Source organism: Phyllopteryx taeniolatus, chromosome 10 (genome assembly GCF_024500385.1).
Source record: "Phyllopteryx taeniolatus isolate TA_2022b chromosome 10, UOR_Ptae_1.2, whole genome shotgun sequence".
Lineage (NCBI taxonomy): Eukaryota > Metazoa > Chordata > Actinopteri > Syngnathiformes > Syngnathidae > Phyllopteryx > Phyllopteryx taeniolatus.
In genome coordinates, this window is record NC_084511.1 from 15,755,527 (window position 1) to 15,780,636 (window position 25,110).

A 25,110-nucleotide genomic window follows, 5' to 3' on the forward strand; every position below is an offset into this window, starting at 1 on the left:
TTTTCACAGAGTGGACTCACTAAGTGCTTCACATAGACTACAGCAACACACAGTATATAAAATATTAGAGTTACAACCTTTCACATTTTAAGTTTATACAAGAAAAAAAAACACGAATCAATCAACTCAAAATACATTTAGAAATAATTACAAAAATACGTGGCATACTTTGCCAACCTGGTATAAAACTAATCTAGCCTAATCCTAGTTAGTAATCGTACGAAGTGACTGACTGTAAAGAGCAATACAAAATACCGCAGTCCTTTTATCCCCTCAAGTGGTCCAATGGAGATATCGCAGTTACATATGGACCGGATATGACATCAAGGTGTGACCTTCCGTTTGGCCCGTGTGGCGTTTGACTGCTGTTTCCTGGTTTTCACAGCATTGTCACACGGATAACTAGGAACTGCATCCTAGTGGGATTTAAGTTTTTAAAAAATGTTTTTTTAAGTAAACTATTTGTCCTATGAATATTTTTGCCGTACAGGTAAATATTTTACACTCAAGAATTATCTTAGACTATCAGTTTCTCGATATTAGGCTATTATATTGGGCTTGTGACGCTGATTCATATAATTTTCCTTATGCTAGGCTAGCGCATGCTAACAATGCTAGTAGACGAGTGCGGACGTGACACATGACAGCTGCGATGTTGGACATATAATTTAGTTTATTAATTATGACCACGTTCTCCTGTGGGTAACCAAAGGTTTTAAGTTCTTACTCTCAAATGGATAGTACGGAGCCCCCCCTGGTGCCAAGGTATGAGAAAAATAAAATTCATTGATAATCTGTTCCCTCAGTTTAGTAAACTGTACCCTCAGTTTAGTAAACTGTACCCTCAGTTTATGAATCCGTACCCTCAATTTAGTACTGTGTTTAGGAAACACGCAGGCTAATTGTAGCCAGTCCTGCTATATAATGATCAACCCCCTCGAACTACAGCAATATTGCCTTTCAGTTGAAAAAATGGGATGTAGGATATATCACGACATGACAATTTATACACAGAATTCACACGAGAAAGAATATAACATACATATAGAATTTACTTCACTTGACAGATATACGTAGGTATACGGAGCCCCAGACATTTACTAAACTGAGGGTACAGATTACTAAACTGAGGGAACAGATTATCAATGAATTTTATTTTTCTCATACCTTGGCACCAGGGGGGCTCCGTAGGATAGTGCTCTCTTGACACTAAAATTTTTTCGCTGTATGGCGAGTGGGTGAGATGGAGTATATTCACAAACCGGCTACAGTTCATTTTATGACGGAACACATTTTAATTTCTTAAACTCCACCTAGCTTCCCCCCCCCCCTCCACAGGTTGTTTCCATACGTAGGGAACAATGGTAAAGTATTTCTGCTGTGCAAGTTCGCTGAAAAGCTCCTGGGACCAAGTCTGCCTTGCTTTCTGGCAACGGTATCCAAACCCCTACAGGTGAGTCCAAAGTCAACACTCTGTCCATTTGACACTGAGCTTGTACAAAAGTGCACTCGATGTGTTATGACTCTGCGGTGTCAAACTCATTTTTGTCTCGGGCCGCATTGTAGTTATGATTTCCCTCAGAGGGCCGTTAGAACCGTGAAATGTTTACTCACCAAATCATATTATTACCATTACACAACTAATTGAGGGATAACTAGTTTTGAAAGGACAAGTATAATAGTTTGTTCAAGTATTGCTTAAGTTACTGTAGAAGAAGGGTTTTGCAACAGAAAAATCCAATATCTCAACATTATTGTTTATTATTATGAGAATTTGGGTACAGATTTTAGCAAAAATCACAGAGGTTGACGAGCATGATTTGCTTTCGCGGGCCACATAAAATGATGTGGTGGGCCACATCTGGCGCCCGGGCCTTGAGTTTAACACCTATATGTTATGTGAAGCAAATGACATTAACATAATTTAAAACAGCATTTGCTTTTTGGTGCGTTTCCCTTCCGGGATTCAGGGATTTGCTTCATTTCTCCTGATACCAAACAGGCTTTTAAAATTTTTTTTACAGAATTTTTTTTCCCTCCAGGATTAACTTTCATAAACTTCACAGAAATGTAATTATTTTTTTATTTGCCGATAATGTGAAAATAAGTTCTGCTTGAAAGAAGTCCCATTTGTCAAAACATGAATGTAAGCTTGATCCTTAATAAATGAGCTTTTTTAAGTTTAACAATTAAATATCATTAAATGGACCTTCAAACAGCATGACTTAGCTGGTGCATATGTCATGGACAATGCCAATCACTTTACCCTAGTTGGCCAGAGCAGCAGTCGCAGCGTGCGGCTCATCTCAGTACGCTCGTGGACTGAATGCTTCTTTAGGAAGTCCTTTGTCCCGACGGCAGTTAGACTGTTTAATGCCTCACCTCATGACTGGACTTCGTGGTTGATTAGGCTGTCTTATATGGTGTATTGCTAATTATTTATTTATGTGTTTGTGCATATACAGTAGTACCTCGGTTATAATAGGGACTGGAGGGTCGTCTGATATAGCCGATTATCTGTTACAGTGAAGCCCTTTTTTTTTTTTTTCGGCCATATGCACCCATATTACTGTACAGTATAAAATTGTTTTGTAGTTTTTTGTTGTTTTTGTCCGAAAACACCCAGTATAGTACAAAGGTATTGTAAACAAATATTTTAAAAAAGGTTGAAAATGTTTTAAAGTTTCATATTTTATACAAACTTACCACGCCGGTTTGCTTGGTCATGGTGACAATGTTGACGTACAGTACTCATCATATGCGAATCGCTTTCATGAGCTGTGAGGAATTAGTGTGTGTCCGAGTTCCAAATCCATTGCTATAGACGAATTGTTTGCCAAAAAAAAAAAAAAAAAAAACTGTCACGGTTCTAAAAATAGCATGACTATGAGCTGCGAGATCCTTGCATTTCCCCAACAAGGTTAATAGCCAAATCGCCATGTTGGCAACACTTACTCTTTTTTTTTTTTATATATAAATGAGGTCCTCTATTTTCGTAGCCATGTTGTTTGTGTAAGCAGTTACAAAAAAAAGATTATAAAGAGAGGAAAATAATTTAAAACAAATTGATCTTGACTGAGACACCACATCACTGAAATGCCTTGTTACAGGCTATAGTTATAATGAAATGTGACGAAATGTCAGTTATTTTAAAAAGTGTTATATTTGAGTGAAACTTAAGCCGTATTAAAAAAAGGTTTGTGTTTTCTGTTTTTGAACAATATTTATTTAAAATAAAACATGGTATCGGTGCATCCATACCATCCATCCATTTTTGATAGCGCTTGTCCTCCATAGGGTCGAGGGTGAGCTGAACTACGCTTACGCTGTACTTGTTGCTAGGCAATCGTTGGTTATTGAGATAGCCTGATCCATGCGGTTGTTTGTGTTTTGTTTGCTTTTCAGTAACCATGTACTGACTGAGGATATCATTTTCCGAGAGGTGACTCCCAGCAACTGCCTCATTTCCAGACGTTTACTGACCAAAACGAGCCGGGCTCCACGCTGGATGGAGCGCTATCTTCCAAAGCACATGGCTAGCTGTGCGTACATCGTGGAGGACTCTGTTGTGGACCCTCAGAAAAGAACGATGACCACGCTTACGTGGAACATCAGCCACGCTCGTCTCATGGTATGACAACCACAGAATTGGCACATTGTCAAGTTAAAGCAATTGTATGTAAGTTATGTTGCCCCCTATGCTGGAATTCTGCATTACAACAACAGCTGTCACCTCCCCACCCCTCCGTGGGTCAATATACACCAATGTAAAAATGAGCTGTTGAAACTCGCGGCATAAATAATACGGATGGAGAGAAATTGTCAGTAGTTCAATATAGTCCATATGCATTTTATAACTACTGCGTAGTTACAGTACCTTTTGTTAATCTATGGGCACGCATAGATTTGCGGGTTTAAAGCGAACAAGACACGGAACAGCCACTGCACCACCCCCAAGCCATTCAAATACATTATGACGTATACATTTGTGTTTTTCAACAGTACTTAAAGAGGACATATTATGCTAAACCAAATTTTGCTAGTATTTGGGATGTAATATCTCTATGGTAGGCTCCTATTACATCTGCCGGCGCGGTCGCATTCTTCAGCCAAATGGGGGGGGACAAAAATGTAATCCACTTTGGAATAAGGCTGTAACAAAAGGTAGGAAAAAAGCACTGTTAATGCTTTCGGGATTCACTATTTGACAAATGTGGTTGGTTGTTGCCGCATGTAGTAGACAGCCAGTACATGCCAGAAATTCCTGGAACTCCTGTAAAGTTGCTGTAGGACTCCCTGACTGGTTTTCTTAATCAGCTTTGTTTCTACTGGACTTTTCATGTCAACTGTAAATGACCATGTTGCCTATGCTTCTCCCTCTTTGTCCCCAGTCTGTGGAAGAGCGGTGCGAATACCGAATTAACCCTGAGAATGGCAGCTGGACAGAGATCAATAGGGAGGCTTGGATCTCTTCCAATGTGTATGGACTCTCGAGGGCTGTTCAGGTTAGTAGAGCACAACACACTAACTGAAACACAAGGGACAAGTTGTTTTGCAGGTATGCACCTTCTGAATAATTGGCACTACTCAATGTTTTCTTGCCTCTTTGCAGGAATTTGGTCTTTCAAGGTTTAAGAAGAGTGTTACCAAGACAATGAAGGGTTTTGAATATGTGCTGGCCAAAATGCAAGGTACAACACACATTTAATGAGCTCCTCCAACAACTTGACTGTGATTCAGTTACGAAAGATGAAGTATTCTCACCATACATAATTTGTTCAAAGTAAAGCAGTACTATTAGTGATCAAGTCAAAATGTATTTTATGGAGCTTTCTTGATTGCCTGCCAGTGATATTGTCCTTTTATCTAGTAGTGGAAGCAAAATGTTTGCACAAAGCTAGAGTTGTGTAACGGTGCTCAAAAGTGGGGCATTTCGACAAGAGTACTTTAAATAGTCACTGCTGAATACAAGTTGACAACCTATCTACAGGGGCATCTGAATTGATTAAAATAATCGTAGAAAAGTTTATTATTTTTTTCCCTTATTTTCATTTTAACTCATTTTTATTGTCTGTATTTTTAATGGCTAAGGCTCGCTGCACCAAGCGACGCGGTCAAACCTGTCTCGCAGTGCGCGGGGTCCGGCAACTAGTTTTCATAAGTGGCTGACTGTCGGCCACTGGTTTTGCTGCGAATCAAAATTTGAATCGGCGGTGAATGACGTCACAGACGTATTAGCCAATCACAAATGCAAATGAGATTTCACAAAACAAAATATGGTTCAGGGTACTATGCATAGCTAATTTTCCACCTTTGAAGGGATATCAGAGCTGTAACAGAGGCGCATGTGTAGAAGGGAATTCAGCGATGCAAGGATAAGGGTGTTAAATTTACCTTCTGGCACTCACTTCTCAAAGCAATTATTGCTGTCCAACAAGTTTTTTTACTTCATGTCAAATGCGATTTTGCTGTGTGAAAGCCCACATAACAGTAGTTGTGGATCACTGCATTTTGTGTAAAAGGCAAAGATGGATAAATGGTAGGTCTATTATATATAAATATATAATTTTACATGACTAGAGAGTCCAACTGCTTTTAATGAGTCCACTGAACGTCTTGTGTATATTATTCTCGTTACTGGTTTATAAACAACATATAGGAGTTTCCCACTGTGTATTAAAACTGACTGAAGCTGATTTTACATTCTCTCTTCCGAATTGTCTGTTGTGCAGGTGAAACGCCATCAAGGAGTTTGGCAGAAGCGGCGAGAGAGACGGCACTGGCAGCTAAGGAGAAAGCCAAAGACTTAGCCTCACAGGCTCAGAAGAAACAATACGTGTGATGATTCCTTTGCCTCAGATTTCGGGGACACTTTTGTCTTTAAATCCTCCCCAGTGCTTCAATTCATTGCGTGGAGACTAACTGTTCCGACTACATGCCTCTGTGATGAAGCAGCCTGCTTGATGCGGTGGGTGGACCATATAAAGGCCCAAGTGGAGCCTCTTCCAGCCCACTTGTACCTGCGTCAGTCATCCTGGTCATGTTCTTCTTCACATCAGCTCACAGGTGCTGTAGTTTGATAGAAAACTGTTCCTGTTGCCTTCATGCAACTTCCATGCCTATCAGGTTTCTTTTTAGACTGTTTTGGTATGCTATGGTCAACATTTCAGAAATCAATGATTAATGCAGATTCATCAGGGTCAGATTTTTACCTCAAGTATTATTATTTTTAAATGATTGAATTAGCTGATCATAACTTGTTCCTCCTGCAAAGAATGCTTTGTAATATAACAATTGAAGCATTGTTGACATAAAATTGAGTACTCAGATAAATGAATAAAAGCAAAAATGCAGTTAATGGACTATCCTTATAATAATCAATCATCTTTTTACTTGACTAAATAAAGCCAAGTTCTTTAAATATAGAACATATTTATTCATAAAAAAAAGGTTACAATTATAAAAAAATGCTACATAATATTACTGGGCGGAGAGTGAATGCATACAAGGTAAGGCATTTTGCATATACAAAAAGGAGGGCAAAATGTGCCTTTGGTTTTTAAATATAGAGCAATATAATACATGTATTACAGCAAAATCATTACCTAAAGTTATTAATAGTGATGAAGGACCATGGCTGTGCAAGAATTGATGCTTTCCATCCACCGGGCATCAAAACTCTCACACGTCATAACAGACTTGAGTGTGCAAATACACTGAATGAATATCAGGCACAGTCATGATTGTGCAATAATGACCAAATCATTCCTGTTACCTGTTATTTCACTTTCAATATACTCAACTCTTAGGAAATAAGACAAGTGCAATGTGAGTATGTTTGTGTGCAGCAAAAGAAAAAAATGACATGACATATATAAACCATAGCAGTGATTGTTTTAAGTGCAGGCCACGTATGGCCTTACGGAGACATACTGTAATGCTTAGGAGAAGCTCAATAAAAAAATAAAAAAAAAACATTTTTTTTTAAAAAAAACTAGACCAAATATAGTTTAAGGCTAAAGTCAGTGTAGGCATATTGAAGACAAGATAAGTCTGCATTACTTTTGGGGGGGATGTTTTTTTTTTTGTTTTTTTTTGTTTTTTATAAACAAATCCCTTACAAAATGAATGAATCTTCATGGCTTTGGATGTGTTTGATATAGCCATCCTAGCCCAGTGATAAGAACTGCTCTTCAGTGCAAATCGACACAGCTCATTCATAACCAACATCATGATTACGCCTGTGATGTAACATTCAAACAATGTTGAAAAACTGCCGTTGTAAAAAAATGGGGTTCGTTCACTTGTGCAATATCATTGTCCTCACCCTCTTGGTTTTTGGAATGTTCTCTCCTCCTCCCCTCCATACCCCTGCCTTGATGATGATAGCTGCGGTCATAGCCAGGCTTTGTCCAAAGTAGAATAACAGTGATCTGCAGCGCTGCATGCAATGTGCACCTCTTCAGAGTCCATGCAGTCAAACACGATGCTCTCCACGTCCACCTCTACATCCTCTGAAAGCAGCAAACAACATGTCATCAAACAAGGAGCAGGACATTTTAAGTTCATCCATACGTCCATTTTCTACAACCCCAATTTCAATGAAGTTGAGACGTTGTGTTAAACAAAAACAGAATAAAATGATTTGCAAATCATATTCACACTATTTATTTGAATACACTAGACAAGATATTTAATGTTCAAAACTGATAAACTTTCCATCCATCCATTTTCTACCGCTTATCCGAGGTCGGGTCGCAGGGACAGTAGCTTTAGCAGGGACGCCCAGACTTCCCTCTCCCCAGCCACTTCATCCAGCTCTTCCGGGGGGATCCAGAGGCGTTCCCAGGCCAGCCGAAAGACGTAGTCTCTCTGAGCACAGAAGTCCAATAACAGAAGACCGCTCGGGTTCTGATCGGGGGGGGCCGTTCCTCCCAATGACGCCCTTGCAGGTCTCACTGTCATTTCCCACGTGAGCATTGAAGTCCCCCAGCAGAACGATGGAGTCCCCAGTGGGAGCGCTCTCCAGCACCCCCTCCAAGGACTCAAAAAAGGGTGGGTACTCTGAACTGCTGTTTGGCGCATAGGTACAAACAACAATCAGGACCCGTCCCCCCCACCTGAAGACGGAGGGGAGGCTACCCTCTCGTCCACCGGGGTGAACCCCAACGTAGAGGTGCTGAGCCGGGGGGGGGGACAATAAGTATACCCACACCTGCTCGGCGCCTCTCAGTGTGAGCAACTCCAGAGTGGAAGAGAGTCCAACCCCTCTCGAGAGGACTGGTACCAGAGTCCAAGCTGTACGGGGAGGCGAGTCAGACTATGTCTAGTCGGAACTTCTCGACCTCACACACCAGCTCGGGCTCCTTCACTGCCAGAGAGGTGACATTGCACGTCCCGAGAGCCACCTTCTTTTGAGCCAAGGTGCCTGCCTTCGGCCACCGCCCAGCTCGCACTGCACCCGACCCTTATGGCCCCTCCCACAGGTGGTGAGCCCAAGGGAAGGGGGATCCATGTTACCCTTTCGGACTGTGCCCGGCCGGGCCCCATGGGTGCAGGCCCGGCCACCAGGCGCTTGCCTTCAAGCCCCATCTTCAGGCTGATAAACTTTGTTTTTAGCAAATAATCATTAATTTAGAATTTTATGGCTGCAACATGTCCCAAAAAAGCTGGGACAGGGTCATGTTTACCACTGTGTTACATCACCTTTTTTTTAACAACATTCAATAAACGTTTGTGAACTGAGGACACTAATTGTTGAAGCTTTGTAGGTGGAATTCTTTCCCATTCATGCTTGATGTAAAGCTTCAGCTGTGCAACAGTCCGGGTTGTCTGTTGTCGTATTTTACGCTTAATAATGCGCCACACATTTTCAAATGGTGCCTACACATCTGTGTAAGTTACCCATGCCATTGGCAATAACACAGCCCCATACCATCACAGATGCTGGCTTTTGAACTTTGCGTCCATAACAGTCCGGATGGTTCTTTTCCTCTTTGGCCCGGAGGACACGACGTTCACGATTTCCAAAAACAATTTAAAATGTGGACTCGTCGGACCACAGAACACTTTTCCACTTTTTATCAGTCCATCTTAGATGAGCTCGGGCCCAGAGAAGCTGGCAGCGTTTCTGTGTGTTGTTGATAAATGACTTTTGCTTTGCATAGTAGAGTTTCAAGTTGCACTTACGGCTATAGCGCCGAACTGACATTGGTTTTCTGAAATGTTCCTGACCCCACGTGGTGATATCCTTTACACATCGTTTTTTTATGCAGTGCCGCCTGAGGGACCGAAGGTCACTGCCATTCAATGTTGGTTTTCGGCCTTGCCGCTTACATGCAGTGATTTCTCCAGATTCTCTGAACCTTTTGATATTATGGACCGTAGATTAAATCCCTAAATTCCTTGCAATTATATGTTGAGGAACATTGTCCTTAAACTATTTTCTCACGCACTTGTTCACAAAGAGGTGAACCTCGCCCCGTCTTTGCTTGTGAATGACTGAGCAATTCAGGGAAGCTCCTTTTATACCCAATCATGGCACCCACCTGTTCCCAATTAGCCTGTTCACCTGTGGGATTTTCCAAACAGGTATTTGATGAGCATTCCTCAACTTTCTCAGTCTTTTGCCACCTGCCCCAGCTTTTTTGGAATGTGTTGCAGCCATAACATTCTAAGTTAATGATTATTTGCTAAAAACAATCAAGTTGATCAGTTTGAACATTAAATATCTTGTCTTTGTGGTGTATTCAATTAAATATAGGTTGTAAATCATTGTATTCTGTTTTTATTTATGTTTAACACAAAGTTCCAACTTCATTGGAATTGGGGTTGTATATCAGCAATTCCCAACCATTGTACAGCTGCACATAAGTGTGCTGTTAGAAATCATCAGGTGTGCCACGGAAATGATCCCATTTCATTTAATTGGTCCCAAAATTATTTAATTCAAATAATGCATCTTCTGTTCATCTATATCTATACAATTAATCTGTTTATCAACCTGTTTCCATTAATACAACTGAACAATAGCTGTGTTCAACTAAACAGGCCCAGATTTTACACCAAGTACATATGTGAGTAAATTGAGACAAAATCGTCATTATTTCAGTAATATGACATTTTGTTTAGAGGTGTGCCGTGATTTTTATAACGTAAAATGTGTGCCTTGGCTCGATAAAGGTTGGGAAACACTGCTCTTTATCAGTGTGATGGCGTGGGCGTTCGTTTTCAATAGGAAAGCCCATGGTGGGGAAAATATACATATTTATGTGTGGACAAAACTTCAATGGCTACGATAAAACTCACCCCTGTCTGAGTCCGACCTCTCTGACGACATGGTGGAGCCCAGGCTGTCGTTCCTCATCCGCTCGGCACCTCGCTGCAGCTGCTCCAGACGCACCTGCAGCTCCCTCTGCTCCCAGCGCAGACGACCTTTCAGCTGCTCTGCGCGCGCATCCTGCTCCTGCAGCTTCTGTCATGAAAAACACACAAGCACAGTGGAGAAGTGAGCAGATGGGGGACAACTGTGAGGACCGACCATAATAGGAAAAGTTATCATTTGTCTCTGAACAAGTAACAACAAAAGATAATGTGCAGTTTTAATTAGTGGGGTCAGAGATGTATTCATTTCGACTTTTATGATCACAATGAGAGCCAAGTCGAATGTTACCACTAGTGGTTATGTGAGAGAGTCAAAAATATTAGAAACAGCTCTTGGTGTCCTGCTGGCCCCCCTTGACCTCTCCTCTTACCAAAAAAGACACCATAGCATTTGCCACAATTCTTGCCCAAAGACTAATAATTTTATTATGCTGGACATTTATTTTACCTCGTACATACAATGGCTGAATTATCTCTATTTTTCAAGACTAAAAAATTGGGCTGTCGATCTGTGGACAATCAGGAAATATGCAACTTTTTTTTTTTTTTTAATCCTAATTACTGGCATGCAATTTGTTTACATGGGATTGAATAAATTAACATGACAATATATAATAAGGTAACATTTTAAGTGTACCAAAAAGGCGAGGATGGTATATTTATTGTATAACAATGTTTTTTTGTTTTTGTTTTTTTTGCAGTATACAAAAAAGACTACACCGATCTGATTGGCTTGATCGGTATCGGCTGATAATTAGCAACGGCTGGTAATTAGCATTTTATGCCGATCGGCTTTAATGTCATAATTCCCCAATCCGATCAATGACTTCATTGATCGACTTCGCAAAAAACGTTTACGCCGCGTCCCCATCGTGTACAGTATATCTGAATCCAAAAACTAGTTTATTTTTAGTCTTGACGTAGTGCTATAAATATCTGACCACCAATAAAGTTATTTTGTGTGAGTGCACGTCTCAGACGTGTTGTCTATCCCACACCACCGACCAGTTTTTAAAAAAAAAATAACTTTATTAGTGGTCAGATTCCGGTTACTCTTTTCGATTCCAGTTCCAAACGATTCTCAATTTGGATTCTTTTTAGGGGGCTGGGTCAAAAAAGTTTGCATGGTTTAAATAAGGTGTGTCCAAATTGTGAACATCAATTTTCTTAGCAGCCCGCAGCATAGACTAAAATAATTTGAATCGGGGTACTTTATCAACTAGTATCACTATCAAACCTATGAACTAAAAGGCACAGTGTGTGGGACTAATCAAATTGACTTAATATTCATTGATTGTTTCAGCTAAACGTTAAGTATAGCATTATTAAAATAGTTATTTGCGACTTATCATGTCAAATGGTAAATATATGCAAGTTTTAACTTGACTTCCTGTTTTAAGCATGTAGCCTTTTATTTTGAAGGGTACACACCAAAACTCAGCATTTTGGCACAAAAGGTAACTTCACACGACAGCGGTGAAAACGAAAGTAGGAACCAAATACTTTGTGAAACGTTGATTCCTTTACCTACCCAGTGATGAGGCACAAGTTTAGCGTTTGTGCTACTGTGAGACGTTTATGTGAATTTTGTTCCAATTCATTCTGATGTAAAGTTGTTAGTTTGACCTTTCAATGTTAAGCTTGTAATGAGACTGTTTCTACTTTCTTTCCAGTATATCCATCCATTTTCAACACCGCTTATCCTGGTTAGGGTCGCGGGAGCCTATCCCAGCTATCCCAATAAAATATTTAATTTTTGTGTCTGTCATCAGCTCTCATGTTGGTTTGAAGACTAAAATAAATGCTAAAAACCATCAGCGCAAGAGTGCAACCCAACGTTTATCTTGTTACCTGCCTCAGTGTTGGCACAGACGTATTTTATTGTTTCACACTCACCCAACTGACTTCACTGAAGTTCCACACGGTGTAAGCTGAGGCTCGGGGCAAGAGGGAGCATGTCAGACTTCTACAAATTCCACACGACTGGTCATTTATTTTAACAAAGATAAGGAACATGTTCGTTACTGCCGTTAGGCACAAGTACGTCTTTGTGCGCGTTTTGCTTCGTTGGTTTTTGCTACTTTCTTCTTTGGGGTTGGCGGACTGTAGGCATCGAAACTGGGAACCGAAATTTTTTAATTTGAATGATTCCGGGAGAATCACAATGTTGGTCCGGTTCCAATCGCTTCTCAATTTTTGATGCCCAACCCTAAACACAACACTTCTACTCTCACTCTACACTGCTTTTTGTGTGTTGTCATGACGGGGTAATGCTAGCACAAGTGTTTTTCTAGGGCCAAACTTTAGTCAAACTTAACTAAAGTTTGTTTTTGTTGGCATTCGTTAGTGTAACAGACATGCGACCTAACCAGATGGCACCCGGCGACCCCCAATCTCTGACTGTTCTGCATACCTGCCTCTCCAGCCCTGCTGAGCACGTCTGCGTACACAAGACATCTAAGAAAAGCCTGGGCCACTTATCAACGAGAGAAACAGGAACCTGGTTTCTCACCCGGACGCTAAATTAACAACAAAGACGTTTTTCTGGTCATATAAACAAACGACCATTCACACTCAGAATTCACACCTACGGGCAATTTAGAGTCTTCAATTAACCTACCATGCATGTTTTTGGAATGTGGGTGGAAACCGTAGTACCCGGAGAAAACCCACACAGGCACGGGGAGAACATGCAAAGTCCACACAGCCGAGGCCGGATTTGAACCTGGGTCCTCAGAAGTGTGAGGCAAATGTGCTAACCAGTTAGTCACTGTGCCGCCCTGAAAAACACTTCTAAGCCATAAATATAAAACATTTATAAAACAATTACTCTGTATAATCGCTTGGCGACAGATTGATACTTTTTTTTGTGCTAGACATACAGTACTGTACGTCTATGTTACAGTTTTATCAATAATTTGTTCATGTTCTGAATAGCCACCCATTATTGGTCTATCCCATGCAGCTAACTTTAGGCAAGAGGTAGACTGACTACACCCTGGAGTGATCGCAAGCCAATTATAGGGCACACGTTGACAAACAGACCATCACACTCACTTTCTTTAGAGCAGGGGTCTGCAACCCACGGCTCCAGATCCACATGTGGCCCTTTCTTCCTTCTACTGTGGCTCTCTGTGACTTTGGAAAATAAATGAGTATTTAGCATTTGCAGCACGGTGACTGACTGGTTAGGACATCCAGCTCACAGTTCTGAGGACTCGGGTTCAAATCCGGCCTTGCCTGTGTGGAATTTGCTTTGTTCTCCCTGTGCCTGCGTGGGTTTTCTCCAGGTACTCTGGTTTCCTCCCACAACCCAAAAACATGCATGGTAGGTTAATTGAAGACTCTAAATTTCCCGTAGGTATGAATGTGAGTGCAAATGGTTGTTTGTTTATATGTGCCCTGTGATTGGCTGGGATCCAGTTCAGGGTGTATCCTGCCTCATGCCCGCAGTTAGCTGGGAGAGGCTCCAGGAAACCCGCGACCCTAGTGAGGATAAGTGGTGTAGAAAATGGATGGATGGAGTATTTCATTTATTTTTATTTTAGTTAGTTTATTTATTAAATGTAATTCTAAATTTAAAGATGGTCCTCTTGTAACATATGTCAAAATGTTTTTTTGTGTGTGCGTGTGGGAGACAGTCCAAATGACTCTTGGACTATTTAAGGTTGCTGACCCTTGGTTCAGAGTCTTAAATGAACCTTACGTGTGCTTTTGGAATGTTTGAGGAAGCCAGAGAAAAACTCACACAAGCACGGGAAGAACATGCAAACTCCACACAGGAAGCCTGGAGCCAAGATTCGAACCTCAGAACTGCAAAGCAGACATGCTAACCACTAGCTAACGTACTGCCAATTTACTGAATGCGTTTTGCGAAAGCTCTGTTGTTTTCTCACAGGCTTCCTCCAAAATACTGCTTCTCTCTGGAGGCATTGACAATAAGAACAACACCATGAAATGGATTGTGTTTAGTGTGGCAGTAACAATCTTTCTGGAGAACAAACAGCTGTCATGTAATTTAACTGTTACTAATTATTTTTTCAATCAAATCATTCATTGGGCCTCATTCGCAAATGTGCAGCAATGTTATTACTCTGCGCACAAGTTGAGCATATAAGCAAAATCACAGTCGGATTCATGACATGCGTAGCAGGCAATTTTCTTCGCACCACCGAGCCTATGTTAATGAATCAGAATCCATTCTTAATGGCGCGCTGGTGGCCAAAGTGAGCGAATCTGCATAAGCCATGCCACAATTTCCCTATAACATAACGTCCGTTTGATGCACCTCAGCTAATGCACAAAGGTTGAAATTTGTGAGATGTGGCATTGTAACGGAATAAAAGTACCGGTACTTCTTAACAGCAGAAGTGGCGGAAGTGTTTTTTCTGGTCTCGTCAACTCCTGTGACTTACCTAAATTAGGTCCCAAGCGCACAGGCGGAACCTCAGGCCAATGCGCTTACATATTCGCCCGCCGCGGAGTAATATTCACAATTACATCTGTGTGTGGATGTTGAATGGATCTAGCTGCCAGCGTTCAAGGAATACGAAACAGCCTTTGATGTTAGCGACAGCGACCCCCACCCAAGGAAAAACTCATTGGATCTATACAATTCACGTAGATGGCCTATTTTGAGTTCAAAATGGCGAATTTTGCTGAAAGGCGACTGATTAGCATGTAAAAAATTGTTTAAATGAGATTCTCTCCCCCCCGCCCCCCATATGGCCCACCCCTACTTGATTGATACACAAACTCTGAAGCCTTGGATTAATGAGAGCGGTTCGATGGATTTTCCGGGTGCACAATCAAAGCATGCCGCGCAATCTGCTCGTTGCGTGACAACTGCCAACACAGACAGCGACGGATACACACATACAGGTGCATAAATACAGCACTTATAAGCACTTGAACTGAACATGGGTAAAAGTGATGAGAAGTGTCCTTTTCACGGTTATTTAGGACATTGGTCAACTCATTACCAAATTCCCAATTTAAGTTATCAATACAATTATTATTATTTTTTTAATTAATGACTGTATTTCCAATACATTGTGCATCTTAGGTAAAAAATGTGTGTTGGATGTTTTTTTTCCCCAAAAGCTGATCATTATTTGTGCATACGCATGGTCTGAGGAAGTACTAAATTTGTTTGCAGAGTACCAAAAAAAAAAAAAAAAAAAAAACTACAAAAATATTGATGAATCACAGATTTCTATGTCAAATGCGCATACAATTTAAGCACAAATTTGTGCGTATGCACGGCTAGTGAATGAGGCCCATTGTTTTTACATTAACAGTAAACTTATCACACCTGTATGGCTGGGAATCTTTTTTTGAAATGTTACTGAAAATATCGCCTGTGCAGTTCGTAAAGGTTTTACAATAGCCACGGTTTCTATTTTTCTACCTTGATGTGCAGCTGGGCTCGCCTGAGCAAGTTGAGCGTGGTGTTCCTCATCGAGTCCGACGCTAGAGGAACTTGCTTCTTGAGCTGCTCCAGGCACTGCCTCAGCTGAGCTCGTCTGAAAAGCACAACAACAGCTTGTACGACCGCAAGTCATCCAAATGTGGCTTATTATTCCAAACACTACCATATTAGTCACCTGTTTTTCTCCAGCTCATTGTGCACGGACCTGCATTTCCACCATGAAAGTCAGGTAAATGAAAAATAAATAATGGCAATAACCACCACACCAAGTAAAACAAGCAAACCACACCCTCTTATCAGCTGTGTGTGTTATGCAATGCTTTCACCTATTTCCACCAGCAGAGATCTTCCTGCTCTTCTGTTTGCTTATCTTGTAAGACAGAGTCGGACTGGGAGGCAGTAGTGAAGCGTAGCCATGTTCCGCCTCTGGAAAAAAACATCACATATATATATATATGTCAGACTCACTCCATCTATTTACAGTATTTTCCATTGTTAGGGTCGCTTGTGTACAGGAGCCTATCCCAGGGGACTTTGGGTGAGAGGCGGGTACACCCTATACTGGTCACCAGACAATCGCAAGGAACATGACAGCAGTAAGCGTTGGAGTCCACGCACGTAGCCTCTTAGTGCGTTTCGATACTACCTCTGAACAATCTGCTAAAGTTGCGCAATACACTACACAATCTAATTTTGCAAGAGTTGTACAGTTGTCAAATATGTTTATTTTTGCGGTTTTAGTGTTTCTGTTCTTTTATTGATGCTGATTTTCATATTTTACCACATACTTTGTAAGGTGACCTTGGGTGGCATGAAAGGAACCCCTAAATAAAATTAATAATTATTGTTTTTGTGTTATGTATTTTTTAATCAATTTTTATAGCTTATATTATGCTGGCATCCATGTGAACAGCAAACAAAGATTTTTATTCCACAAGGGAAACATGTTCCCCTACTAGTTATACTTTGAATCTTGCCTACAAACAAGCATTTACACAATTTAGACTTTAGAAGCTACGTGAACCAAACGTAAATATTTTTGGAATGAGTAGTCCACGAGTAAACCTACGCAATGGAGAACATGTATACTACACACAGGGAAGGCCAATACTTGAACCCAGACCCTCAGATCTGTGAGCCGGACGTGCTAGCCACTAGTGCACCATGCAGCCGTCAAACTCATTCGTTAAAAGGGCTCTCAACAGATATCTGTATTTTGTTTCTAAATACATTAAATATGTTTGAAGATAAGTGCTGAAAACATAGGCAACGACATAATATAGTGCTGTATTGTTGAGATATAGTTTAAGCATCTTTTTCACCTTTTGAATTTCCCTGATATTGTGGGTGGAGCTAAAATCCACCCCCATGACATCAATATACTATATCATATACTTTCTCGTGCGAGTTTCCTCTCCCACTATATAACGACAAAGTGACGTCATTCTGTTTGGCTATTCTGCTTAGTTGTGAGTTAGCTGAGCTTAGCTTCCATAACAAGGCCCATTTACCACTCCAGCGTGCAATTAGCAAGCTCCCAAAAAATGAGGAAATAAGAAAGCGAGGGATTGACTCTTTAAAGACACACGCAGATGTCGAGCTGAACATCAACCACCACCACCCGACTCTGCAGTGCACATTTTACGACGGAGAGTTTTATAAACTTTCACCAGAGACAACATGGCTTCGTGCATAACTTGATGCTAGTGAATGGGGCAGTGCCGACTGTCTAACTACCTAGGCTCCCTCCTCCAGGTGCAATGTTCGGCTGTGACATTAAGTCACCAGCGACGAGGGTAAGTTGACTAGTGGGTGGTGAATTTTATGATTATAGTCCACAATAACCATTAAATTGTGAAGTTGGGCCTCCAAATGTGATTTGACATCGTAAAAGCTATCACCCCTTCAATGTTTGCTTTTGTCACATCCATTTGACACGCCCACAGCATGAGAGCTGGCCCTTATTCAAGTTTTGAAATCTGATTTTATATACTTCGATTTTCTTTATTCATTCAAATTTGGCAGGCTTGTTTACATTACTCTTCTCTGTGGCGTGTCAAATTTACATGCCATTTTTTTGGGCCTGCTTAGTGCCACTTTAACCATTCTTTATTATAGCCATTTTTTAACAGTCATATGTCACCGAGCACCCCTTGTAATAAAACATACACGTAAATAACGTCGTCTAAAATGGACGAAAACACAGCGGCGAGACTGTCATCTGCATCAGCTGTGTTTGATTTTGGCGCCATCGCCCGCCGCAAATTTTCCAACTGTTGTAAATGTCCGAAGCCTCTTCTGTAAAATCTACTTAAATGCGACCAAAGTACTGCCATTGAATTAAAGTGGGCAGCGTAAAACGTTTTCCCTGGCATGTTCACTCGCCGACAGAACCGCACAAAGCCGCTTGGCTCCAATTTGAAACTAGGGCAGATTGGCGCCTTTGAGTACAATGATGGGAGCGATATGTATGTAGGTCACTGAGTCAAATGGAGAGCTCGTCCAAAATGGCTTGCCGTGTATATCGATCAGTGGGCATGCTGTCTCTCTTCAGTTCGCCCTCATAGTTGCATTCGCTTCATTGTGCGTTTTGTTGTTTTGACAATAAGCAACTTCGCCACCAATAGACTAACGTTTGTTGTGAACAAATAGACACTGACCTCGCTCTCTCCTCTCCAGGAACTCGGCAGCGCGAAGAAGCACCTGGATGTTGCAAATGGACCCTTCCATTCTGTTCATTCTTGATTTTGTTCAAAGAACAAGCTCAAGGAGTCGCTAGCCTAAAGCTGGTGAAGCAGTTTCTGACCGACTGACTTTGCAAGTGTGCAACGGCTCAATCCAATCCACCCACAGCACCCGCTGAGACCAAACACTGGCGCTGCCTTCACGGTTCAGACAAAACTCGGATATCTGAGTACTCTAACACAATAAATAAGTCCAGTACAGTCAGTATCCATATAAACGTACCAAATGTATTAATGTTTTGACTATAGAAACACACATACGCATTTGTTTTCTAAAAATGTAATCGTGCAAAAGGATCGCAAAAAGAATCGATTCGATTTTTAGAAAACCATATCCTGAATAAACATGACACCTGCGGGCAAGAATGTCGAGAAAATCCCATTTTGTGGTGTGATTTTTTTCCATCAAAAAGTCTGCGACCGCACTAGTAGTTTCTAGAATGCATTCAGACACAACGTAAAACTTTACCGTCACGTCCTCTTTCTTAGTAGCTTTTTGTTTTAATTTTTTATCAATAACTCAGAGCAATTATTTTATGCTGCATTTATATATTTTTTTCAGAAAAACATGTTAAACGTTCACATTATTTGGATTTCTGAATAAAGTAGGCATGTTCCTAGGACTCAAACAAAATTTTTTCATGTTTTAAATTTTATTCTTTTTTGTTAATTTGAAAATGTGGATTAAGGTTTTAGAATGTAATTAAATATCTTAATAAAATGGTATGATGTCAAAATAAAACGAAAAGACGCTTGCCCTTAGTAACTATGGCGGCGCTAGCTTCAATAACCACGTAGACTTCAGTTGTATTTTCCTTATGAAGGCGAAGCCGCGTCGCCAGCAGTATCTGTAACCTATGAACTCGCGAGTGTGCCAGACCAGTCCTCCGCCATATTGACTGTTGTCTTGACTGGAGGAGAGAGAGAAATGTTTGTGGTCCGAAAATAAACGAAAGTGTGCTCTTGGAATTACCGAAACTGGTGCAAACTTGCCAAAACGCTTTGCAGACACCATCGCGATGGCAAGGAAGAAAAGCAAGCAGCAAGGCGTCGCTCAGAAGGAGCTTGTACCTGGGCAGCAGACCGTACCGAAGAATCCAGTGTCTCCCGGCGATGCAACTGGCGGCGAAGGAGGAGATGCTGGAGTGGAGAGCCTGGCCACCACCAGGGCGAACCAGGCAAGCTACTTACTCATTTCATAATGGGCTAATTTGACCACGGTTAGCCCCTCCTCGCCCAGCCCCCATACTATATGGTTAATGAAAACATTTTTACCCACCACCGCCGCCCCCCAGAAGCTTAATTGTAGTGTATATCAATTGACTGGGTGAGAAGCTATCGTATATATTAACGCAGTAATAGTGAACGGAACGTTAGAGCCTGACAAGCATTCACGCAAGCGTGTTTCAAGTAGCTTCAAAGATGTGTGCCACACTGCCTTGCTCATCTGCTTGGCATCGTGGCCGTTCAAAGCCCATCTTGTGTGCCAGGCAGGTGACATTGTGCTTTCAGACAGGTCGTCCCGTTTGCAACGTTGAACACGCAACCGTTCAACCACCCCCGCTAATATTAGCCACAAGGCTAACCGTGCTATGGGCTAGCAGACAAACGTGCTTACTACCTCTACTTTTACACACCACAGGACACGGCGGCTAACCCAGCTACAAGCTAATCGGGCTAGCATGCTTCAGGCTAGACATCTGTCAAGCCCACTCACCTTATCTGGGACCTCTGAACTTGGCTGCTTGCTCACGAGTAATAACATCTGAACCCAAGCACGAAGGATAGAATAGCGTTGTATTTATTTTCAACCCGCTGGAATAACCCAATAATGGTGACAGATTACATTTATTTTTATTTAAGATATAGATATAAATTACACTATATTAGTGATTCCCAAACAAGGTGCCGTGGGAAATTACCCAATTTCAGTTAATTTGTCAACATTGTTTTTATTTATGACTTACTTACAAATATATATTTGCTCATCTATATATGGCAGTGACGTATAGTGACAGTGAGAAGCATTAAATGCATTTCAATAGATGACAGAATGCCCTGCGATTGGCTGGCTGACCAGTCCAGGGTGTAGTCTGCCCGCCTAATGCCCGAAGTCAGCTGGGATAGGCTCCAGCAAGCTGTAACCCTAAACAGGATAAGCGGTATTGAAAATTGATGGATGGATAGATGGCAGAAGGTACAATAAACCTGTGTATTTGCCTGTTGCCATTTAAGTCATGGCTTCCTGCAAGTATATAAGCTTTGTGTTCAATTAAACAGGCTCAAGTTTCACACTGAGTAAGTCAGTTTGTGAGTAAATTGAGATGATATCATCTTTATTTCAGTACGTATTTTTGTTTGGTGGCGTGCCATGAGATTCTTGTGTCAAATGGGTGCTGCTCTAAGATCCCATAGATGCGAGTGATGTCAGATAGACCTACAGAGGTGGTCTGGCTCGGTGTTGTATACAAAACACTCAGTGATGTTCTGACACAGTATGATTTAAACTGAATTATATTTAATCAGTTTTTTTCCTGTAATCATTCATTTCTCTGCAGTCAGCATGTCCAAAATAGTGAGTAGCGCATCAGAATAGTGGTTGGCACATCTGGTTCGAATCTTGGCCCAGGTCCTCCTGTGTGGAGTTATATTTTGTCCCCATATAGTCATCAAAATGGAGCATTATCTTTGTAAAGGCAAAATTGTATATACAAATTTTGCATTTTATGTGTACTTAATCTTGTGGCGAGTTGGTTTATATCAAGATTATTTTCCAATGCCAGACAGTAATTCCAGACCACAATCTTCGTATCTACTTCGATATCTCTTCCAACAATTACAATTTTATCTCTCATAAAACGATAGTAATAATCTAATAATAACTTGAAATTCATGGGCAAGAACACATATAGTCTCACGAGATGAAAAATGGCCACTGAAATTGCTGGTTCTATTTAACTATTAGTTACCTGCATCAGGTAGTACACCCTGTTGTCTCATATTGTGTCATGTCTTTTTAATAAACAAAGTGATCCGTCCCGTGTTACAGTTTGGCAGCTAATCATGTGCTATTAACTCACATCAGTACCCTTTTATTCCCGTAGCCGATGCATACCTGCTGCCTTTTATGCCACCGTGAATTTAAGGACTGGGGGGCGAACTCTGTGAATGGGCTCCCTAGGGGACATGGCACCCAACTGGCAGACGGCGTGCCTGCACTCTCCCAGGCCTTATCGTGGGAGGCGCCGGCGGGTAAGGTGGCCCAGTCCTTGCTTGGAGAGCTGCCTCTATGGATCTGTCAGGGCTGCTGCAAGAGTGTGGAGGAAGAGGAGAGACGGAGTGCCCAGGAGCAGCCAACAGGGGTAAATAAGTGCAGGAAAATCGGTTGTATTGTTTTTTTTTTTTTTTTTTTTGACTGCTTCTTTAACATTTAAATGAAGGCATATTGTCTGTTTACCAAGGTTACATAGTCTGTATTGATCTTACTTGTGTGTGTGCTTATTTACTTACTAGACACAGCGAAACCTCTAAAGTCAAATAAAATTCATTGTGTGATACCTGCTAACCTCCCATATGTTTGTATTTCAAAATAAGTATGAATAAGTAAAATAATTCAAAGTGAAACTGTAACATTGTAAAGCTTTATTAACTGAACAGGCAAAATACAATGGTACCTTGACTTCCGAGTGCATCAATTTCAGAGTTTTTTCAGTTAAAAGCATTAGTTGGTCAAATTTTTTGCTTCTCGTGTTTGGCACCAGAATTTGAGTTACAAGCGAGCTACAGCTACAATGCTGCTCGAGAGAAGTGTAAAAACAAAAGGACAGCTACAGTTGCCGATTTACTTTCAATTAATTATTGAACAGGACAAACATTCAAACACACAAATACAAAATTGAAAGCAGCATCGGGTAGACCTTTACACTGAACTAACGGCATGGTAGACAGACATCCCGACTGACTCAGCAGTCTGAGTCTCTTCACATTAATCTATTACCCCGTAACAGGACTGACTTTGTGGTGTACGTTCCGTCTTCCTTTATTAATAATGTCACCTTATTGTCACTTTAGCCGCACAATATTGTTCAGAGCAGCCAGGACAGAGACGCTTTACACTAGGCGTGTATTGGAGGTTCTAAGCTTGTCACACATTTTTCCTCATCCGTTTGGAGCACACTGAGCAAAAATCTTAACGTGATTTTCTGAAGTCCTTCAAGATTTGCTGAAGCCACCAATGACGACGGTTCAACCGCCCAAGTTTTTTTTGTGACTTTAGAGGCACATTTTCCAAGAAGTATGGATTAATTTCATATTATACTTCTTTGGACGGTTTGCAGTAAATCTCTTGTCTGAGTACTACATAATTGTTTCCGTTTACTGCAACCTTCGAAAAATGTTCGACATTTTTCCTTTGGCAGTTAAAAATGCTAAAAATAGTTGAATGGGATGACTGCAGCAGAGTCTCCTGTTGTGACTTAGAAACTATTTGTTTGGCACATAATGAAGAGGATCTTTTACAGTGCTTTTCTTCCATACATATTGAGTCACTAACATTTTGATTTAGTTGCAGCCCCTTATTACTGTTGCAGGAATAAAATCTGATTAAATAATGTAATTGTACGTGTGTCTGTGTGTGTGTGTTTTGTTATTGCAGGTACCATTGTCACACTCTTCCTCCTGTAAGTCCCAGGGCTGTGGGAATGGTTACCCAGAGCAAAGTACTGTGGATTGGGACCCGAGTTCCTTCCTGTCAGCCCACAAACTGTCTGGGCTCTGGAACTCAACCCACACCAATGGAGGGGAACACTGCAACCACAATGCCTCCTTACACATACAACAAGGTTTGTCATCTCGTTTAACAACAATGAACATCATCAAATATTCAAATCTCAGGTCTCAGGTTAGCACCCGCATACAAAGATTGAACTGACTTAATTACTCCGCAATATATTTTTACTTAATTTTATTTCCTTGTTGTTAAGGTTTTAATCTTAGAATACATGCAATGCTTCTAATAACATTCATTCGGTAATAAATGGATGTTTTGCAAGATTTGCTTTGAGCAAAAAGTGATGCATGATTTAGGTAACAGTTAAACCGTAACAGTACAATGATTACACTGGGTTACAAAACATTTTTTTGCAAGTTGTCTGATTTTTCAACTGATTGAGGACAATTTTGCTGCGCTGAATCTGCAAATGATATCTTGTTCACGTCAGGTTTTTATGCCAAGTTGTTTAGTTTACAAATATTACAAACTTTGCTTACTGTAAATTGAATAGTATACATTGATAAAAGTAATTATCTGTAAGTTGAATGTTACATCATCACTATTCAAAATTCAGGGCACGAACCTCCGTTTATTTGAACCTCCAAAGCCAAAAAACGTGGCCATAGTTTAAAAAGTTGACCTGACCTGAGCAAAACCAATGTGATATTTGGATTTAGCAAATGAAAACTGTTCTAAATCTGCAAAACAAAATCCATCCATCCATCCTTTTTCTACACCGCTTATCCTCACTGGGGTCGCGGGCGTGCTGGAGCCTATTCCAGTTTACCGCGGGCAGGAGCCAGGGTACGCCCTGAACTGGTTGCCAGCCAATCGCAGGGCATATATAAACAAACAGCCATTTGTACTCGCAGTCATACCTACACACAATTTAGAGTCTTCAATTAACCTAGTACCCAGAGAAAACCCACGCAGGCACGGGGAGAATATGCAAACGCCACACAGCCAAGGCTGTATTTGAAACCGGGTCCTCAGAACTGTGAGGCGGTTGTGTTAACCAGTCGTACACCGTGGCGGCGCAAAAAGAAATAAGTGATGTGCACTCCCAGGAACTTGGTGCTGCGCACTCTGTCCACTGCAGTACTGTTGATGTTCAGAGGAGCATTCTGGGAGTGCGCTCTCCTGAAGTCCACAACAATCTCCTTGGTTTTTTCCACATTTAGGAAGAGATTGTTGTCCACGCACCACCCGGCCAGACGGCTCACCTCACTCCTGTAGTCTGTCTCGTCTCCGTTGCTGATGAGACCCACCACAGTTGTCATCTGCAAACTTGATGAAGAGTTTGGAGCTGTATGTCTGTGTGCAGTCATAGGTCAGCAGGGTGAAGAGGAGGGGACTCAACACTCAACCTTGAGGGGCCCCCGTGTTCAGAGTGATGGTGCTGGATGTATTGCTGCCGACCCGTACTGCCTGCAGTCTCCCTGTCAGAAAGTCCAGCACCCAGTTGCACATCGAAGTGTTGAGCCCCAGCTGGTCCGATTTGTAGATCAGTAGTTGAGGGATGATGGTATTGAATGCTGAGCTGAAGTCTATGAACAGCAGTCTGACATATGAGTCCTTAGAGTCCAGGTGTGTGGACCGATATGCAAACTGGAAGGGTCCAAGGATGGGGGGATGGAGGACTTGAGTGGTGCATGACTAGCCGCTCGAAGCACTTCATCAGGATGGGAGTGAGCGCTACCGGACGGTAGTCATTGAGGCAGGAGGGAGACGACTTCTTCGGGACCGGGATGATGGTAGTGGCTTTGAAGCACGTGGGGACA

General features: G+C 41.4%; 3 protein-coding genes across 7 annotated transcripts in view; 2 read left to right on the forward strand and 1 right to left on the reverse strand.

The window, feature by feature from the left end:
* The first annotated feature begins 334 nt into the window (after positions 1–334).
* prelid1a (PRELI domain containing 1a) lies at positions 335–6,353 on the forward strand. 3 transcript variants are annotated; one of them, XM_061787280.1, is made up of 6 exons: positions 335–490; positions 1,339–1,453; positions 3,406–3,631; positions 4,392–4,505; positions 4,613–4,691; positions 5,733–6,353. In XM_061787280.1, exons 2-6 carry the CDS (start codon positions 1,362–1,364, stop codon positions 5,840–5,842), a joined length of 621 nt encoding a protein of 206 aa, XP_061643264.1. In that variant the 5' UTR covers positions 335–490; positions 1,339–1,361; the 3' UTR covers positions 5,843–6,353. The 3 variants fall into 3 exon arrangements, with proteins under 3 accessions (XP_061643264.1, XP_061643263.1, XP_061643261.1); XM_061787279.1 differs by having other exon boundaries at positions 336–490; positions 1,318–1,453; XM_061787277.1 differs by having other exon boundaries at positions 340–1,453.
* Positions 6,354–6,454: 101 nt separating this feature from the next.
* mxd3 (MAX dimerization protein 3) lies at positions 6,455–18,718 on the reverse strand. Of its 2 annotated transcripts, XM_061787275.1 has the most exons (7): positions 18,475–18,718; positions 16,141–16,240; positions 15,990–16,019; positions 15,794–15,908; positions 13,441–13,521; positions 10,309–10,474; positions 6,455–7,514 (listed from the first exon to the last, which is right to left on the reverse strand). In XM_061787275.1, exons 1-7 carry the CDS (start codon positions 18,551–18,553, stop codon positions 7,396–7,398), a joined length of 690 nt encoding a protein of 229 aa, XP_061643259.1. In that variant the 5' UTR covers positions 18,554–18,718; the 3' UTR covers positions 6,455–7,395. The 2 variants fall into 2 exon arrangements, with proteins under 2 accessions (XP_061643259.1, XP_061643260.1); XM_061787276.1 differs by lacking the exon at positions 13,441–13,521 and having other exon boundaries at positions 18,475–18,710.
* A 650-nt stretch (positions 18,719–19,368) lies between these two features.
* The window catches only part of fam193b (family with sequence similarity 193 member B), a 37,096-nt gene continuing 31,354 nt past the window's right edge, over positions 19,369–25,110 (forward strand). Inside the window, exons 1-3 of one of the 2 annotated variants that reach the window (XM_061788528.1) lie at positions 19,369–19,736; positions 21,663–21,920; positions 23,213–23,399. In XM_061788528.1, the coding sequence (XP_061644512.1) occupies positions 19,578–19,736; positions 21,663–21,920; positions 23,213–23,399 (604 nt within the window). In that variant the 5' untranslated portion in view covers positions 19,369–19,577. The remainder of the gene's footprint in view (positions 19,737–21,662; positions 21,921–23,212; positions 23,400–25,110) is intronic. The other variant, XM_061788526.1, reaches the window with a different exon arrangement.

Bases quoted from the DNA above. Each gene is read 5' to 3' on its own strand.
- prelid1a (XM_061787280.1), top strand. From the start codon at position 1,362: ATGGTAAAGTATTTCTGCTGTGCAAGTTCGCTGAAAAGCTCCTGGGAC. The intron at 1,454-3,405 runs GTGAGTCCAAAG...TTTGCTTTTCAG, and splicing joins CGGTATCCAAACCCCTACAG to TAACCATGTACTGACTGAGG. The intron at 3,632-4,391 runs GTATGACAACCA...CTTTGTCCCCAG, and splicing joins TCAGCCACGCTCGTCTCATG to TCTGTGGAAGAGCGGTGCGA.
- mxd3 (XM_061787275.1), bottom strand. From the start codon at position 18,553: ATGAACAGAATGGAAGGGTCCATTTGCAACATCCAGGTGCTTCTTCGC. The intron at 13,522-15,793 runs GTAGAAAAATAG...TATTTTCCAAAG, and splicing joins GAGCCCAGCTGCACATCAAG to TCACAGAGAGCCACAGTAGA. The intron at 10,475-13,440 runs GTGAGTGTGATG...TTTTCATGACAG, and splicing joins AGACCCCTGCTCTAAAGAAA to AAGCTGCAGGAGCAGGATGC.